Consider the following 20,249-nt stretch of genomic DNA (forward strand, 5'->3'; position numbering starts at 1 on the left):
ACAGTGGTATGCTAGAAGCAGGACTGATAGTAATTGTATTAGGCAGCAGAAATGAATCTTTGAAGCATTTAATGTGGACCGCATCAAATCAAATAATTAATCAACCACATCAAATAATTAATCAACCGAACTGCATAGATCATTGTTTGTATTGCCATGTTTTCCCTATAAATGGTTAGGAAAAATGAGCACCATTCCTTGTTTATTCGGCATCATGCACATTCCCCTTGTGAGTCCCAAAACTATTTCAGTGCTAAGCAGCTGATAGGGCCACTGAGGTTAGGTCTTCAGGAGTCGCACTGGGCTGGCAGAACTGTGAGCTAGAGCGATCGTTATTGGCATATATGCTGCGGTTAGCTGTTGGGCAACACTGGCAAGATTAAGGTTCTCCAAGTATTGCCTGTGAAACCAAACACCCCGGGACCGAGGTGCATTATGCAGGATGTGGTGGCTCTTTAAACATGAGTCATTACAGGCGGTAATCAGGCTCAAAAATAACAATTTATGTTGTTACAACAATGGCAACAACAAAACACCTCCTCTGCTCCAAAGAAAAAAAAACAGATGAAGGAAGAGAGCACCATTTTGACATGCAGGGAGATTTACACACACAATATCAATCTGGGTGTCTGTTTAGATGCCTATTGTCTGCTTTTAATCCTGTCATGCAGAGAGGGTGGGATATTGATGGCAGAAAAGCTCACTTGAGTGGATTACCCTTATCTGCTTACATACAGGTGTTTTATTAGATTGAAGGGATATGAGATGCCATGAGGGAAAGCACCACAGCAAAGAAATGTTTCCTTTGCACATGTCAATCATATAAAATGCTGAAGGGAGCAGGAAGCCCAGGGAATAGGGGGATTTGGGTGTGAGCTCTGAGAGTGTTTCGTTAACAAAATGATGCCAGCCACAGCCCGTCTACATCATCTGCTCCATCGCTATTCCTAGAAGCCATGTACAGTGCAACTGATCTGAGCACAGACGTTTTGTCCCTGTTGGGAAGTGTGTTTTCCCCACCTGTTGTGCCCGTGGGTTCTGTGTTTTTTTGGGCCCCGTTTCCTTGTTGTTGCTGCAGCCCGGTTGTTGTGACACTGGTCGTGTTGCTTTGTAATGCATGCATGACATGTGCAATGCAAGCTGTCGGAGGCAGCGCGGGGTCACGGCAGGTGAGGCCCGGCGGTATGCCACTGACGCGTCTTGCTGAGACATCTCTACTGAGCCCTGCAAGATCAGCTGCCGTGAGAACCCAGCCAGCACTTGCGGGCACTCGCGTTGCTCCATTTTGCTCCTGTGCAAGTGTTTGACCCGAGGAAAAAATACACATGCCCCCCCACTCACACGTACTGTCACCCTTAATCTCCCACACACACACATACACACACACACACACACACACAAAGAGTCATCTTCCCTCCCCCCGGACACACACATCCTGCCTGCCAGAGCCCCCTCCTCCTCCCCTGCCACCGTTCACCTTGCCTGTGCTTCTGCTTTTCCCTTGGCACCCCTCCATGTCGCTTCTGTCAACCTGTTTCCAATACATGTAACCTACACACCCCCCGCCACCGGGCTGGCTGGCCAGGCAGTAATGCTTTATGGCAATGGCTCCCAACTCCCGCCCACGATGGAGCTGGCAGTTTTGCTGATGATTACTCGTGAAAGGCAGGGAGGCTTGTAGGGAAGACACGCGGGGAGATTGAAGTGCTCCGACTACAGCAATCCCCCTGTCATCTCCAGGCCTCTCAGGGCCAGGGAATTGTATAAGCGGCTGGCAGTGTATCTTGAAGAACAAAATAGATGGACTGAGAGGGGAAGGGGAAAAAGAATGCAGGGTACAGTAATAGGGACTCCTAACAATTCAACAGCCTGCGGTGGTGTGTCTAATGCACTTGGCTGGACTATCTCTCCCCTCTCTAATATTCAGTGACCTATGTGTTTGTTTATGTCTTTAATTAAGCAACAACAGTTTAATGTGACTTTTTGTCTTTTCATAGGTTCTTTTTAAAGCCTGTCATAGCCACTGTGATGCATTCTGAGTTTCCAAGAAAATTCCTCATTCGGAAATGCCACTTAACTAGCATGATATAGTTATTTTTATGAAAGAAATTTAAGGGTTTTTCCTTTATCAAATAGCAATGCAACATAGAAAAGAAATTGTTTTAGTACACATATATGCATAGAATATAATTTTAGTAATGTATATGTATCTGTTCATACTGTAAGTACAGGAAACATTAGGCAGGGTGGTAAATTTAAATCAAATGAAAGCTGTTTAAGGAGCAGCTCCTCAAAACCAAGATGAATTGAACTGCTGGCAGTTTTACTCTCACATGTACTGTACACAATTTGCAACTGTGAATGCCACATCCTCAAGCATATTTTACAGGCATCATAAAGAGTACTTACTGCCGTTCTCTAAAATTGATTGGCAGTTGGCGTGTAACTGTCATTATGGTAATAATGTTTTTAGTAGTCTGGAAAAAGACGACCCATATGTTTTATTTTCCCATGCAGCAAACCCAGCAAATTCCCCCTTTAGAGGAACCCTTCTTGACGTGATATTTCCAGCAGTTTTCAGAGCAGGTTTCACAGACCATATCTTTATGCTCGTGCTTGCACCGGGAACGTGAGAGCACTGTGTTCTCCGCCGACAGAGCGCTTAAAAACTTTGGCCCCCGCAAGTTCTTTTTAACACAGCCACTCTTTGATTCCCGCTGATGTAAGATCAAATCCAGCCGCGTACTCGCTCACCCCCCTCTCTCATGCAGCTTCAGTGTTGCGCGGTAAAAGAAGGGGAAAAACACAAAGCAGAGAAGACTGCAGGAAATCGGAGCGCTCTGCCACTCAGCGTACCCCATCCCAAACAACGGCGTCTTGCTGCCACTACAAATACATTAGAAATCAATTATTTATGGAACCGAGTTGGAAGGTTCTTTAATCTTTTCCTTTTATCCAATTAAAGTGTCTAACCACACTAAGCCTCCCCCAGCTCGCCTGGAATGTGCTCATGTTTTAATTTTTTTTTTCCTCACTTTATATATGACAGAACTGATGCTTCTGAGGGATGTGGAATAAAAGAGAGAAAATGTATAAAGTGTAAATTACTCCACCCCTCCCCCTTGCTGTCATGCTTGTTACAACAGAACTATTTGAAGTTTTAATATTATGCTTTGTGCTCCATTCCCAATGCAAAGGGGCATATGGGAGCTGTATGTTCTTCCATGCAAAGAATTCCTGATGCCTGAATAAAACAGCTCAAACTGCATTTGGTCCCATTTCCACAGGGTAAATATGGTGTTAGGCAGATTCTTGTCCTGCATAATTTAGGAAACCTCTCCATTTCAGCAGTCTCTCGAAATTGAGAATACTTGTTTTAGCAGCTGCTAAAATTATTGATGAGAAGGCATTATAAAACACACTCAGCTGCTTTATTTTACAGATCATATCCTTTTTTTTCTACTGGAAAAGTGCAGCTCAGTCCCACCAAACAAAAGATTAAATCCAGCTCTAAGGTGTTGCTGACAGGTTTTTTATAATCTGTAGCTATAATGTGACTACAGGCTAGAAGTCAGTAATTACAACTCCAAAGATCATTATCAAATCCTGATCAAACTTCCTTTTTCCTCTGTGTATATACTTACTGATCTGGTGTCGTTACACCCACTTTAAGCTATTTATATTGTAATTAAACAAGATCCACGAGCTCCTGTGTTCTGATGAGGAAGTTAAAGACCTGTGAAATAGATTGCATAAACCCATGATATACAAATAACCTCGAGCCAGTTGATTTGGAAATGATTTAAATTCAGGCATGTTGTGGTCGGTTCTGCAAAGAGGCCTTACATAAGGGCACATTTAGGATTATATTTTTGGGATTTTAGCATACTTATGTAATGGCATGGAGCAGGACCATCCATGCCCTCCACCCATTGGACCCATTTTTGGAAGTGTCAGGTTGTGCAATGAGGACTGTCAGGAGATGGCATGTGGAAGCCTGAAGTTAATCAGCAGCACTGTGCTGAGGTGCTTGTAACTGCAGAGTAAAGGTGCCCAGCAGTGTCTGAAGTTCAGCTTGCTCACGCTTCTCAGGGACAGGGCCAGGGGGATGGGAGTGCACTAATTAGGAGCACTGCACCATGTGGAAGTGTATTCATAGCTGGAAAGACCCCAAAGCCTTCCATTTTAGACATTTTTCAACAGCTATTTTGAATTTCCCTGCACGGGCGATGGGGAAGTCCCAAACTGAATATTAAATTATACAACATTTGTCTGTTTTTGTGTGTGTACGTGTGTGTCTGCATGTGTGTGTGTGTGTGTGTGTGTGTGTGTGTATGTGTGTGCGCGGGTGAATGCTTTGTGTGCATGTGTCCTGGTCCTTAGGTCCCAGCACTGACAAGGTGCCAAAATGAACAGGATTTCTCATAGGTTTCCTCCTCGCCATTCAGGGTGGACTTCCTTTGGGACACTGATGCCTCTTACCCTTTCACTCTACTTATAGCCACTCCTCTTCTATTCTTCTGGAGATAAGACCTTATACCTTAAAAGATCATCTTTATGTTTATGTTTTTTTTGTTTTTTAAAATTTTTTAAATTATGGTTTATCTGGTGTGCTTACACTAGTAGTTGGGTATACTGTTTATGTTAGTACTTATTAATAAAGTTTGCCTTACTTTTCGAAAGTGTTAATAAGCAGATAGTAAGTGGGTAGGAAATACATAATATTTTGAGTTTGTTGTTGGTAGGCCACAGTTGTCATTACATTATTGAACTGTACCAATGCCAATGTTAGGCCCTGACATTATTTCAAAAAAAGAAAATTTGTAAAAGATGTGCCTTTATAAAACATTGATTAATTCCTGAAATTGGAAATTTACTACCAATTTCCTACCTGCCCTTGATCTGATTGGTAACCATTTAAACTCCTTTTTAATTCATTCGTAGCAATGTAATTAATATCAGTTTTTTGATGGTATAAATAATGTTTTCCTCTGTACACAATGTACAGTTATAAAGCCACGTTTATGATGTAAGTAAATATTTTTCTGGTGTCAATGGATTTGATGCAATGCAGCTGATAAGATTATGAAGTCTACACCAGATAGCCTTTCTTGAGTGTTATTAAGGTTAAATCTGTATCCCCAGCTGTGCCTCTTGTTTGATTGGCCCAACAAGCTACTTAGACTGGGATGCAGAAGAGGATTTATAGCTCATGTAACAGAATTATTGCTTCCTCTGGAACTTTCTGCACTGCCCTTACACAGACTAATCAATCGCATGCAGGAAAGTAGCAGAGATCACAATACAACTAATGAGTAGTCAAGCTGTGCCACAAGCTTTGATACTGCAATCATATCTGTAGAGAACTTCAAAATATATGTCTGATACAATGTACCTCAAACACATAATAAAGAAAAACTTTGCTCACCTTTCCCTTAATCGTAAAAGCAATTAAGACGGCAGCCGCAGCTGTCGAATGTCTGTGTCTGATATCTCCTTGTTGAGTTTGTGTCTGCACAACCAGAATGTGCTTGAACTGCACAATTCAGACGCAGAGAGAAAGTCAATCATAACTGAAACAGTCTTAGATTAGGGCAGAAAGTGAAAGAACAAAAAACAGCAGAACCAAAGTTAAATTAATTCACAATATCTCAAATTTACTTTGCAAGATTCTATCTGCCTTCAGATGTGTAAAAAGAAAACATTCAGAGATATCTCCAAACCCCATTATTTTAAGATACCGCTAATTAAATTGCTAGTGTCATTAATTGGGTTGAAGATATCTTGCATTGAGTTTGAAACATCTTAAACTCAATTAAAGATATCTTCAACTCAATTAAAGATATCCAAATGCCGTGTCCCATAATACGCAATCAGGCTCTTTTTCTTGTAAAAAAAAAAAAAAACACATATATCAGCACAGTTGCCATCCAACACAAAGGCTAGCACGCTGGCACTAAAGCCTGCCATTTATCGCTAATGGATTTGACTTTTTCAGACAGGTTGTTGCCTTCTGTCACAGTTTTGTTTCAAATGCAGAACATAGGGCAAATTCTAATGTAATGCAATTATTATCCTAATGCCACTATTACCCCTTTTGTATGGGGAATATTATAAATAGGGTATTCATGGTGGCTCTGTAAAAATTAAACCAAAGTCAGCAGAAACAAGGTGAGGTTTTGCTCGTTTTTCTGTCACAATGCAGATTTTACTTCCGTATTTCATGGTGTTCAATTTCATTTAATGTTGTAATTAGTCATTTCTCTTGTTCACTATTACAGATTGCAACAGTTTTGGGAATCCATGTACCTTTTTCCTCAAATTGTGTCTTTTAATGACAGAATAAAACAACAAAATATGTTTCAGGCATGTAGAGATGGCCAATCAAAGACTTAATTTATAGCATATTTTATTAGATTATTAGCATTGATTATTCTAATTGTCATCAGATCACATCAACAGTGCAGTAACAGATTTGGCTCTAAAATACAAAACCCGTTTTGAGTATTTTAGCCCAGAACACCTGGAGAGTTCTTGCACACCTAGACCTAAATGTGACACAAGATACAGTTGTTTCAGTTTCTCATGTAACTTGCATCACAGTCAGCATGTTTATCAGACATGTAGATTTTATGGTCTGTTATTGTGGGACTGCATGTCTTGTGTTCATATTACTGACTCCCCTCTTCAGGGTTTCAGTTTAACACGCAACCCTACCTACTTCTCCAGCTAGGTCTTACTAAAGTAAAGTAAAGTTCACTGCTCTGTGGCTCTGAACCCTGGGCTCTGACACCTGGCCAACGCTGTGTTTCAGTGGGTGCGTGTGAGTGTGTCAGCTCTGCCCAGCGGGCACAGTGTCTGAACCGCATCGTTCCTCCCCTCCCTTCCCCTCCAGGTCGCTGCTCCTGCTGCGGGGAGAACGTGGTGGGAGAGGGCACGGGCTGCACCGCCATGGACCAGGTCTTCCACGTGGACTGCTTCGTCTGCATCACCTGCGGCCTCCAGCTGCGTGGGAAGCCATTTTACGCCGTGGAGAAGAAGCCGTACTGCGAGCCCTGCTACATTGTGAGCGTACCCCGCTATCCCCACCCCCACCCGTGATCTTGGCGCCAAAACGTCTCTGCCTCCTGCTTTAGAAAATAATCCGAGCTGAGGCAGAGGCCACATGGCACGCTAATGGAGGTCAGTGCCGACAGTTGCTGGTGCAGTCTGTGAAACAGCGTTTTCCCCATAATAATACATAGCACGGGTGCGTGTTAACACAGTGGGGCTCACTGCATTCGGGCATTAGCCTAAACTCTCTGATTTACCCATGTTTATGCTGAAAAAGAAATAACTGTGTTCTCAGCCATTTAAATATTTATGCAGAACAGGATGTCGGCGCATTCCACTCAATGCACGGTCTCACCACACTCGGGGGGCAAAGCCAGCAAATGGGATGCATGGACTCTCCGTCTGCAGGCAGATACCCTCAAACTTGCACCATCCCACAACAGCCTCCTCTCAACAGGCTGGCAGTGACACATTCCACACCCCTTGGCTGCCCAGCAAAAGCAAGGCACGGAGATTAGAAAAACAGCGGCCAGGCATGCAAAGCACTCCATCGGCAGATATGCAAATCTGTCAGGAGGTATATCTGATAAGCCGACAAACACAGATGAATCGCACTTGAGATGTTAAGCGAGTATTAAAATCAAATTAGAATCCGAGATAGGATTACTTCCCTTTGTAGATCTGAAACAAAACAATGGCCTTCCCTCCCCTCCACCCTTCCCTTTTTGAGCCAAAAATACCCTTTGAAAATTCTCTTATTTCTTCAATCAATGGAACTCATCAAAAACAGGAAATGAGTGACAGTTCGAGTAAGACAGTGTGCCGTACTTTTTGGGAGTTGATGAGATGGAAATTCTTAAAGAATCTTGTGAAACTTTTTCTTTTCCCATATGTTTTGGTTATGTAATGGTACTACACATGTACAATCTTGCCTTACAAGGTAAAATGACTAAGGGACTTGTTCATAATAACATTTATGGATGGATGTATGTGCATAAATATATATCCCTGCATATTGGCAGTGCTGTTAAGATTAACAAATATAATTTTTAAGCAGAAAAAAATCTAGAACATAATATTTTTAATATTTATACATACATCAGCATGGTTGCAGTGATATTATTGCACAGGCATAAGCATATTGCAGACAACAGGTCCTCATGGTATTAAGAGTAGTGTCAAAAGTGACGGCATCACATAGGTTACATCACAGATGTCATTTTAGGATAGCATAGATAGCATGGCCAAATGAGTCAACTCACACTGAAGTTCCAGCGCATAGGGTTGAACTGGTGGAATGCTTGTTGTGTAGAGATGCCAAGAATCCTGCTTCAGAAGAAGAAAATATCAAATTCTGACAAAGATGCGCTCTACTTATAAGAAATACTAATATAAACCATCAATCAGATGTAGCAGTCAAATCGAAATCAAATAATTCCTTTACTAACATTGTTTAAAAACTCCACTTATAAGAATCAAGCAATCCATTTTTAAAAATCTATTTATTTTGTCTGGCTTTGTGTAATATTGCACACAATTGAGATAAGATGATAAAAAGATGTTTGAATTTTTCATCTCATGCTACATGCGAAAACATGTAGTGCATAAAATATTTTCAGAAGAGAGCAGTTTAGCTAAGTGCCTGGACATAAATCAACATGGCAGGAATGAAAATGACTTCTACAGATGGAAAATGATGCCTTCTTAAGTCTTACTGTAGATTTAATTCCAATGATATAAAGGCAGCTGAGAAATTCCACAGCCTCCAAAGATATTATGAAGACACATGCAACACATAAAAATAATTGAAATAATTAACTTAAGTCAAATTATGATTTTATGTTTTAATTAACAGCATTGTAGCTTGTGCAAAATGTCAAGGTAACTTTAAAATAATTAACCTTATTCATGTTATTTTTATTTTAATTAACAAAGGATTGTATGAAAATACTGCGCTCTTTATTTCTACCATTATTTCAAAAATTTAGTCATTACAACAAAAAACAGCTAAAAACAAAAACTTTTAATTAAAACATCCATTTTTCCTATTATTTTGAATTCCACTTTTAAGAATCAGTTGCTTCTGAGCATCAGATCATTGGATGGATGTGATTCGTATAAGCAGACTGCACTATAGTTTTAATTTCACCTTCTAATTTCTCATAGCCAGACCTAGGAAATCTATGTTCAGTTTAAGGTGGAGTAGTTTGAGCCAAGTGACTTTCACAAACAGTAGCCCATGTCAATCACAGATTCCTCGTTGCCCTTTATTGCCAGCTCTTGTCCATATGAATTCTGTATTTGTTATGGAGGTCTGCATCAGTTTGAAAAATGTTGAAAGACATTTCTCCCTGCTTGACTGAAGTCAGCTCACCCTCTGGAACGGGGTCAATGCAACATATGACCGCATGTGTACAACTCATCTGCTTAATATTGGGACTCAGTGAAGGGTGGAAGGAGGTATTTATTCACCTTTGCCCTCCTAAACTTTCAGCTTTCTAGGACAACACATGTACCTTCAGATGGATTTAAACACAGATACAATACCTCAAACGAAGACATGGTGCTAACCATTGCTATATAACTTGCTGTCTTAAGCCTGCATAAGCTTTTGTAATAGCTACAATATACAAATACTGACATTGACACGCATTAGGGGTAAAACTTTTCTTTCTTGTTTGTCTTCATTGCCTTTTTAACTCCAGATTTACAAGTCAGGTTTTATAGGCAGCTATGAGTCTGTGATTTATACAGAGATGTTCCACATAATGGGTAATTTATCAGTGTCACTTAATTGTTCACACACCTATATCTACTGTATGGTCAGAGACACTTGTTTTAAATGTATGACAGAATTTGTTTAAGACTTAACATCTATTGCCCTTAATTGACACAAACGGATGCAAATATATTTAGAGTATTACAAACAGGGTGAAGTCAATGGTAGTAATTTTCTCATGGCGTGCATCTGACATGGGAAGCACTTTCTGCAGCAGTTTCACTATGACTACTGTGCACTTCCGGGCACCAGTCTTTCTCAATCCTATTCTGCTGCAATCAGGGAAACCAGGAAGTTCCTATCACTTCCAGGAGAGCTGACAGCTTCAAAATAACTCTCAGCCTTTCAGGGAAATGAAGTTCCCCCTTGCGGTTCTGAACGCACCCGGGGACCACAGCAACCTGCTGCTTAACTGGCCCCTCAATCATCCCTCTCTGCTCTGGGATATTCAAATGCCCTGGGTGTCACCATGGAAGAAGAAAGGAGAGGCAGTAGGAAAGTCTAATGATGTCAGAATGTCATTTGCCTAGTCGCGTCTGGTTCGCCTCTCAAAGTATTGATGAAAGACCTTTCGAGATGCACTTGATTAGGCTCGTACAGGCCCTCTGCCTGCAGAGCTTGTTAGTTAATGAGTTGTTTAGGTTGCTGTTTTTAGCTCTGTGATATTTCCATGTCTTTCTGGTGCCCTGTGACCCTGGTAACTCGCACTGGGAAGGTAGATACTCATGTGAGTGGTAATTAATTTGATTTGTAATTACTGCAAGAAGTTTGATCGTTAGAGGAGAGGGACTCTGGTAAGTGGCAATTGAGCCCTGCTTAAAGCAGGCTTGTTCGGCACACTCCTCTGTGTGGCGTTCACAGAGCCATGGCCGGTAGAGAAATGTGCAGAGGAATCCATCAGATGTACTCAGTCTCAGGTAGCAAAACACAGAAGGTAAATATGTGACTGTTATTTTTAAGTACAGTTCCTTTTTACATCAAGGCGTAATTTCTCATCATTAGCTTTGCGACATTTTCACAAAGGAAAACCTTTGTCTGATGTCCTTCAGTAACAGACAATAAAAGAATGGTAATGATCATGGAAAACACAGTGATTTTACTCTTTGTGCCCTCAACAAGCACATTTATATGGGTTTCCTCCCCTTCACTTACATCACCTGGTGAAGGTGTTTCACTGTAAGAGTCTGCATCTCAGTCTGGAGCTCTACCTTTCTCTTTCTTCCATAGATCTATAATTTCTAGGCCAGTCACCCCATGGGGTGGCTACAGTACATTGGACAGGAATAGCCCGCTAAATTTGTGCTACGTCTATCGCGCATGCTGTTTTGATTTAATTAGGGGCTCTTGAACATCATATCTATGAGCGCATCCACTCAGGGTGCTGTATTGAGGAGGGCATTTCAAAAGGTATGTCTGATCCTTTTCGACATCTTTACTTAAATTGTCTCATGCCAGCAGCACTCCAAATGATTGTATCAGTCAGTGCTGGAAGTTTTCCAGCTCGAATACATTCACTAAAGAGGGCTGGATAATTTAAGAACTTTATTTATGCATTTCATCAGCATAAATGTTCTTCTGGCACAAGATCAAAAGGAAGGGAAAAAATCTGAATTTCTTAATGAAAGTAATTTCTTCTTCTTTTATTCCCTTCCTCAGGGTCATACGCCTCTGTACGATTAGAGAATGAACGTGACACTTTAGACATTTTAAGAGATGTGTCATTCCCAAGTGAGAAGAAGAAAACTTGAATTGAAGCTTAAAGACAGTCTAGGAATCTCTAAGAGCATAAGAGATTAAGCTGTACACAGATATTTATTTATTTGTTTGTTTATTTATTTATTTAATATTTAATTTAAAGACATGGTAGTCCCACAGATGTCGAGACTTTTAGTTTTAAGCAAACAGACGTATTGCTCTGCTGCTAGAAAATTCCCACCTGTGGATAAATCCCCCACTATGTATTTGTGATAATTTGTAATTTTACTTTTGGTCTTGTGCTTTCAGAGGCATCATGCCTAAACTGCTTTGCACATATATCAGGGAAACACAAAAAGTGTAATCCCGAAATCACTGTCCCAACTGGTAAATGATATTCTAGTACCAATGTGTCTGAAATCTGTTTACTAAATGTTAAATGAGTAATAGTTAATAGTAATAAATTAATATTAACGTGTAATATATATATATATATATATATATATATATATATATATTGTAAATACACTCTTCATGTGATCAGAAGTTTTCACTTTTTAACAGTGTCTGCATGTAAAGCTTGCTAATGGCTCATTAGGTGGAGATGTGGGATAGTGACTAAGGAACATGTAAGCAGCAGGTTATAGGTTCCATTCACAGGTTCTGAAGGATACCAGAATTGTTCTCTTATAATCCTGGTAAGTATCCTATAGAATACAACAGCTGTACAAATAGATTACAAGTAAAACGTTGGCAATGTTATCCCTACTGGACTGTGGAGAAGCTGGAATGGAGCGCTTATGGTCCAAGTTGAGCATTGATTGATTCATTGCCTGAGATCTGTTGCCTTGGTGACAGTTCATGACTTTTCATGGAAAGGGAGGAAACAGCATGCTGCCTGATTGAAATGCTGTGGCTCTCACACTCTGCAGGCCACAGGAGAACATACATTAGCCAAAGAGAGTGGCAATGTGCCGTGCTTCAAACCATGGCTGCATGTTTTTTAGTCATGGCTGGAGGTGAGCTCCATTTGACGGATTCCTCAAGGGTCACAAACGAGCAGGGTGGGGAGAACTCTACGTGTTCCCACCCTTGGCGTCTGGCAGCATCGATCGGATGCACAGTTGTGATAGTGTGACCTAGGTCCTCAGGACTACCCAACCTTCATATAGCCAAATGGCCATCTCCCAACAGCACAGTCACTGTGCATGCTCACACCCTCCCTGACAGCATGTACACTGCCAGTCAAACGTGAATCCTAAAGGTCAGCCTCTTCCTATATCATCATTTATATGTCAACACTCATGGAAAATAGCTTTTGGAAAGACATTGTCATGGACATTCTACTCAAAGGCACTTTGTTTAGGGAACACTGTGTGATATTCTGTGAGCTCTCCCAGTGGCGTTGCCTTTCTCTGAGCACATAGATTGAATACACTTAAATGCTTTCATATAGATTCTATTTAAGACCAATAGTGGAATGAATTATGTATGGCTGGGCAGAGCTGTTGCAATCCAGTAATATTTCATTAATGTATCAAAGTAGGAACTCTTTAAGTATTTATCAAGGTAATGACTTTGCATATTCTGTGGGCCAGTCTGGCCTCATCATTGAGCACACTACCATCTCCTTCCTGCTGGGTGAAGTGGATCATTTAAGCAGTCGTACGTGATATCATTAATTCCTTTCAGTAATGAACACAAACTCTGTCACCCTTCAAATCTCTTCTCATCTGTTTCCTGCTTTCACGCTCCCCTATCTCCCCATGCCCAAACCTCAGCCGAGATGCTGACCGACGGAGTGCAGGGCAATAGTCGCTCTTTGTCCCTGCTGGTTTCCCTCTTTTCCTCTGTGAGAGACTTATCGCCGCCGCTTTGAATACTGCAAGATGGAGATAAACTGCACAGCCGCTCAATTAATCTCCGCTTTGCATAAAGTGGCTCTAATCTTGCTAATGTGACATCAGCGTCAGGCTGCCTTTGTCTCCACTTCCTGTCACATGTAAAGCAGGAGCCCGGGGTGCCTCTCGCATCATCCCCTGACCTGTTTGGCTTAGTGTGCATCATCCTGACTAATGAGATCGAGACATTCACACGCACTCTCGATCCAGTGAGCCGCAATGATGTCATGCAGCTGGGTGTGGCAGTGGTCACTTCAGTCCGATGGCTTCCCACAAAACCTGCTGTCCTCTTGTGGAAGCTAACCCTGTGTGGACAGGCCTCTTGGCACTCCCCTCTTGAGGTCGCTGAGCACAGCAACCTAGAGTCTGAAACGCTCACCGAAAACGGTGTCACTCAAGCAGATGGGAGTGGATGCTCAGGATGGCCCTGTTGCTACCATCAACAGCCCGGCGCAGGTGGTATCATGTGTACATGTGTAAGCGTGGGGTTAGAGCCAGAGCTGTTGCGACTCCATGCTCAATGGTTTGTGCAAAGTTAGGGCAAAACATGAAAAGCACTTAAGACACTTACAAAAGCACTCTGCCTCACTGGGCTTGTCAGAGGAGTGGAGGCTGAGGACAGGCTCCTTCTGAAGCTGTAGTATTTTAGCCTGTGCATATCAAGTGCTAGGCCATTACCTGACACCTACAGGCTGGAAGTTTGGGCCTCTGTGAAATGCGGTGGCCTTCCACCTGGAAGTGGAAGTACCACATGACTGGCACCTCATATGCCAACAATTACACTGCAACTGACGACCATTGTGTAATTGAATCTGGAAGGCTGATGGGTATTTTTGCATTGCTGATTGTCAGACAGAATGTTTCTCTCTACTTCCAGTGCTGGGCTGCTGCCCTACAATTAAACTCAGCTCTTCCACAAAGGATCGCTAACCGTGACTCATAATCATAACACTGCACGTACATTTAAAATGCGTTTGTTAGAAAGGAGAGACTTTAATTTTAAAATGTACATTATGTGTTCCACACTGTATGGAAATGGTATAACTACATTTACTGTATGCAGGGCTTTTATTGTCATAGGTTTCTGTTTATGATCATGCATACTGTCTTTATTAAATGAAAATAAGAATTGCGTCAGTGCTCGCTCTGCAGTTTGTGGCTATAACCCCTCGCTAAAGATCAGATTTGGCCTGTGTTTACTCCTCTACATAAATATTTAGCAACACAAAATTCTTTCAGGCTGGGAGTAATGCTGAAACCATTCCATTCTGCTCTGTGGTCGGGATCCCCTTGGCAAGAGCCTGTGTCACAAATCGTTATCTATATTTATAAACTCTCAGAGCCCCCCCCTTCTCAGACGGACACAACGTTTGAGGCTATGATGGAGATTTCTGCTGATACTTGCAGCTAGATAGTTTTCAGCAACGTGCATTGGATTCTAAAGTTCTGTTGCAGCTACTCTGGTCAGTATGATGTTTTCCAAAAATGGTTTTGATGACCCTGCTCCTTAAAACTGTATATGCAGGACAGATACAGTATGTACTTGCCAAATTGAGCTATACATGCTTGATAGAGTTATATGCACAGGAGACAATAACACCTACTGGAGCAAACTATGTAGCAGAGAAGTATGTTGGCAAGACAGACCTGTACGTTCAGCCTTTTCCAGTACATGCTTGATATGTGCACATACTGGTATATTTGCAGGAGAGAAGTATACATACAGCACTAAACTACTGCATACATGCAGCATAGACCTGTTCATACAGATTAGAGTTATAAATCCTGTGAAGAGTTTATGTTCTTGCTTCCTACTTTCTCCCCAGTAATGCAAGCAGAGATGCTCTCATTAATGATAATTTACACTAAGGCCACATCATGCACCTTTTTTGCTCCATATTATGTATACTAAGTCAATGTTATATGTCAGTGCTCAGTTTACAGAATGTAAAGTTGCAGACGTGTGTTACACTTGAGCACACACGTATGGGGCACCTCTGAACTTTTACAAACCTGTTAGCTTTTAATCGCTTTGTCTTTGCTGCACAGAGATCTCACTTGTTGTGACAATACCTTTTTGTTTGGCCCACTTAGTGTCTGAAATAATTTACTCCCACATTACACAGTTATAAAGGCATATTATAACGCCCAATCTGCCTGTCACTTTTAAAAAGCACAAGGCTAGCTTATTTTTTGTCCCTTCCTCTCTTCAGTGCACTGGAAAATGGAAATGTCACAGTGTGCCGTTATTCATATAAGGAAGATCTCTTTCACTCACACTTAGCTGTGTGGAATGTTGCTTAATTTTCGACGCAGCTGTTAGAGCCAGAGTCAGTGCAAACTGTTGATATGAATCTGCTTGATGTGGAAAAACTTGATATTCTTCCAAAGAGAATAGCCCCTGCTCTCAGTTTAAAAACAGTATGGAAATATGAAGAATTGTCCCAATCTTTAAATAAATTCAATGATTTATGAATATTATCAGATGCAAAGCTGCAAGCTGAAGTGAAGCTTAACAGCTTTGTTAATGGCTATATCAGAGAACTTGATACTAGATGATACTAGAAATACACCAAATATTGTTGTATTGTATTGGTGTTTGGTGGGTTTTTACAGAAATGTTCTTCAGAAGCAAATTGTTTTGGAAGGAATGTCTGAACATGGAACAAGCAGGGTTAAGAGAGAAGTCTCAGATGTTATCTGTGTAGCTCGGAAATTGGTGCGACCTTTTTAAAGGCTTTTAGTGAGAATGGGATTCCTTTATTGATGTGGAGCCACATAAAATTAACTTTTTACACACTTGTAAAGTATCACCTTGTTTCAGAGGAGGATTTTTTCAGTCATAGGTGTGAGAGTTAAATAAATGGGACTCTGTGCCTGTTCCCCTGTAGAATGATTGTATGAAATGACTGAAATGGTGGCACGCGTCAGGCAGGCTTTGGTGTTCTTCGCGGGGTCACATTCACTGAATCTCCTCCTGCGGGCCCAGCACGCGTCAGACGTGTTGTGTTGCGTGCATTGAGCTGCAGCCTGTGGGCTGGGATTTGGGCAGCATTGAGGGGGTTTCCACCATGGCACAGACATTGACTGGAGGTGGGCACAACGCCAGCTGCTGCAGAGGCTCCTGGGGATGGATGTCCTCTGTCAAACTGACTGGAGTTCCTCAGCAATCTGAGGATTTTTTTCCGTCTTTCCAGGGAGATGCTCTGACTAGGTTAGCTCAGTGTTTTAAGCACCATCTTGGATTGATGTAAGTGATAAAAAAAAAAAAAAACTAACAGTGAAATATCATCAGCAACATCATGCATGATTCATCTTAGAACTGCAATGAGCACATGTTCAGGTTTCAATAAGTGACACTGCCACCCATTTGTAATATTTGCATACTTATTTTTAATGATGGCAACAGTGGCAACAATGACAACATAGACTGTTATTATTATTAGTAGCAGCAGTAGTAGGAATATATTCAAAATTATTAAAATAGTAGTATTTTTACAAATTTTATGGTGGACAATCAATGTGATAAACAATGGTCGCAACCCAGGCAGGAAAAGAATAAAGCAATAAAGTGCAGGCCATCAGCTAGCGGGGCTAACGCATCTGCAAATGCAGCTGCATGGCTCTGTAAATGCCTTCACTCCATGCTGCTCTACATGGGTGTTCTTTGTTTCAGCTATGTGTCCTGTGCTGAGGGGCCCACTGCACAGCTGGGCTTTAGCAGGGGAGTGCTACAGTTCCAGTTCTGGGCTGTTCCCAGCACCACGGAACTGGGAAACGGCATTAACAGGTGGGAGGGAGGCAAAGTACTGAATGCGCAATAGGAGCTCACAAACTTTCCCCTCTCTGCTGTCTGTGTCATCAAATATTCATGCTTGTCTGCTTTGACTTGCTGAGATGTAATTGTGCTCTGTATATTCAGACATGATTAATTCGCCCTAATTCCTCAAAGGAGAGACCCAATTAGAGAGCACTTGTATGAATTGGATCTCTTCTCCTTAGTTTCTATATATTCATACACCAGGTATTTTACTGTCCCCATGGGCTTAACCATATGCTATATTTTTACATTACAATGTAGCAAAATTATTTCTTTTTTTCATGTGCTGCTGTGATGATATAGGATCTTTTTCAGGCAAGTGAAAAGCTTTCTGATAGTTAAATCAGCTTTGTGATGAAAAAATGTGTTTTCTCTTCACAGCTAATGAGGCGTTAATGTGTAATGTGTCAGTGTTATGGAGCATTTATGGCTGTTCTGTAAAAGCATTATGTTCAAATATGTATACCTGCAATTGAAGATTATTTATTACCTGTCATGGAAAATGTTATTAACCATTTAAAAATCAACACTGAGAAAGCATTTAGCTGGATGTACCAAGTACATACAATGCCAATGGCTCCTATAAGGGCAAACACAAAGCTGGTGTAAATACCTGGTATAAACCAGACACCTTTACTGGCTTATATTTTCTCATAGAATAGCCTTATGCACACTTCAAGTCTGATTTCTCAATAGCTGGACAATATTTTATAAGGATGCTGACAATGTGGAAATTCTAAAAGGAAAGAATAACAAGAGTTTTTTAAAGCAGCCAAAGTATGAGAGTGTATGGTCACAGTGTATATCCATCCCGAAGGAGTCATCTGGCAAACAGCACTGTTGAACCAAACTTGACCTACCACGATGCCACTGTAATTCAAGCTTTCAGAGCACTGCTGTCTTAGTTTTTTTTTTTTTTTGTCTGATTCTTTCTGTTACTGGAGAGGGAGATATGTTGCTGCATCCAGGGGGTCAGTTTCTGCTGAGGAGGGGAGTTTTTGGCAGAGCAGGCGAGGAGCACTGATCGTCAAAGGAGCGTGTAAGAAGCCTTGGAATCGCTTAAGTTTCAGCCCCCATTGCCACACCCTGCGTATGACCATCTCCTGTTCTGAAACAGCATGTCATTTGGCTAGGATGAATGAATACATATTTGAAAGGTCAACAACCCCTGACTCCCTCAGTGGCTGGGCTACATATATGAATTTTTCTGTGACCAATATTCCAGGAGCGGAACATGATAATGTAATAGGTCTTTATGAGGGGTGGAGCTTCTTGCTGTCTAATGTGTGCGGTCAATCACATGGACAGCCCACCTCCACCACACTGTCTCTGGATACTCTTCAAAACCCTGCTAGGGATATCAGCACTTTTTGTCACCTTTGGCAGTGGGAGTGGATGGGTGTGTCAGTTGATGGGATCGATAGGAGGGATGTGAGCATGCTGGTGTTAGTTGATGGACTGAATTGGCAGTCATATGTTGGGACAGGGAATAGACAGAGATGAGAGAGCCCTGGCAAGCAGCCACCCGCTTCCGGAACATCCCGTCCCCCCAGAGCTTCATTTATTTCAGCGACACTGAATCACAGGATGGGCCAGGTGGTATGGCTGAGCGCCCTGCGCTGAGACATGAGGTGACAGGGCAGCCTATTTCGCTGGACCCGCACTATTCCCCTCCTGCACCGGCAGCAAGAGCAGAACGGGGATTGTTTTGTTCTGTACTACTCATAGTACAATTTCAAGGTGATTGAATTTTCGCACCCCAGAGATCCCTTTTTTCCTCCCCTCTTTGTGTGAAGCCAAACCAGGAAATATTATTGTAACAGTACAGTGGGTCTGCCGTATCAAGAGTGAGGCAGCGGGAGAGATTGATAGACCACTGCTACACTGAATCTTGAACGATTTATTGACAAAGGCCAGCATTCACGTGAAACACATCCCATATGGCTATACGGTCAGTCCGCCACTACACATGGACTGCGCCGCTCACGCTGACCTGTGGGATTTGGTGAGCCGTGAAAGTAATTAAAGACATCTAGCCGAGTACCCACAGGGTGTTCCTGACCTCCTAACCTCTAATAGCTCAGTATTGGATTGTACTGGGTACTCTCCCCTGCTGCACGGACACCAGCCCGACGGGTTGAGGCATCCTTCCATGGCACATGGTGCAGTGCGAGCTCCAGCCCCAGAGCTCTGGAACTGTGCCCTCCCATGTCTCAGTCTGGCCAGAGCTCAGGGGTGCTTGCAGACTGCCCATAGCGTCTTATTTTACATAGCAGGGATCCAGTTGCCAACCTCAGAGCAAGCTGCCAACAGCCAGGGTGGGACCCGCACCACCCTCAGTTGGTCAGGCTTCTCTTCACCTCAGCAAAGGCCAAGGCCCCAACTACTGGCCTCAAACGAGTGGAAAACTCACTCGGAGTACTTCAGTTCAAAACCATAAAATATTGACTGTTAAGTCTCACTAACGGCAATAAGGCAAGCACCGGGGAACCTGTACAGTATATCATAGCGCACTGTTGGTCAGTTAAAGAGGGGCCTTCACTAATAGTACTGAACTGTTGAATTAGATGCCCACTTGATTAAAGGAAGTAAAATTTATGAGTATACCATACTATACTGGTCCTTTACCTAATATACTTAAGTGAGCCACCTTGCTCTGTTGTCCTGTGAGTATTGGTTTCAGATTCAATTTATCAGAATATGGATTCAGTAAAAACCACATATACGAATCATGGATCATGACCTTGTTTGACGTTATTTTACTTTTTTTCTCTGTGGCGTTAAATGAATTTAAACTGCAGAGAAAGTGATAAGATGGACATGCAATGCCAAGTAAGTGGTCTGTAAAAGTGTTATTTTGACTGGATCATTTCCACATAGAAGAGCTGCCTTTCAGTAGTGCAATGCAGACGTTTCATTTGGTCAGACAGTCATTGTGATGACAATTCCATAGCAGCCTTAGAGTGATACCTGGTTGTGAGGTAAACCTGAGCACAATTAA

General features: G+C 41.9%; 1 protein-coding gene across 8 annotated transcripts in view; it reads left to right on the forward strand.

Annotated features, from left to right (window-relative positions):
- The window catches only part of LOC118773416 (LIM domain containing preferred translocation partner in lipoma), a 231,883-nt gene that overhangs the window by 202,646 nt on the left and 8,988 nt on the right, over window positions 1–20,249 (forward strand). For all 8 annotated transcript variants that reach the window (XM_036522341.1, XM_036522349.1, XM_036522343.1 and 5 more), the window contains one exon: window positions 6,896–7,065. In XM_036522341.1, coding sequence (XP_036378234.1) covers window positions 6,896–7,065 — 170 coding nt within the window. The remainder of the gene's footprint in view (window positions 1–6,895; window positions 7,066–20,249) is intronic.

The sequence above is a fragment of the Megalops cyprinoides genome, chromosome 2, assembly GCF_013368585.1.
Source record: "Megalops cyprinoides isolate fMegCyp1 chromosome 2, fMegCyp1.pri, whole genome shotgun sequence".
Classification (NCBI taxonomy): Eukaryota; Metazoa; Chordata; class Actinopteri; order Elopiformes; family Megalopidae; genus Megalops; species Megalops cyprinoides.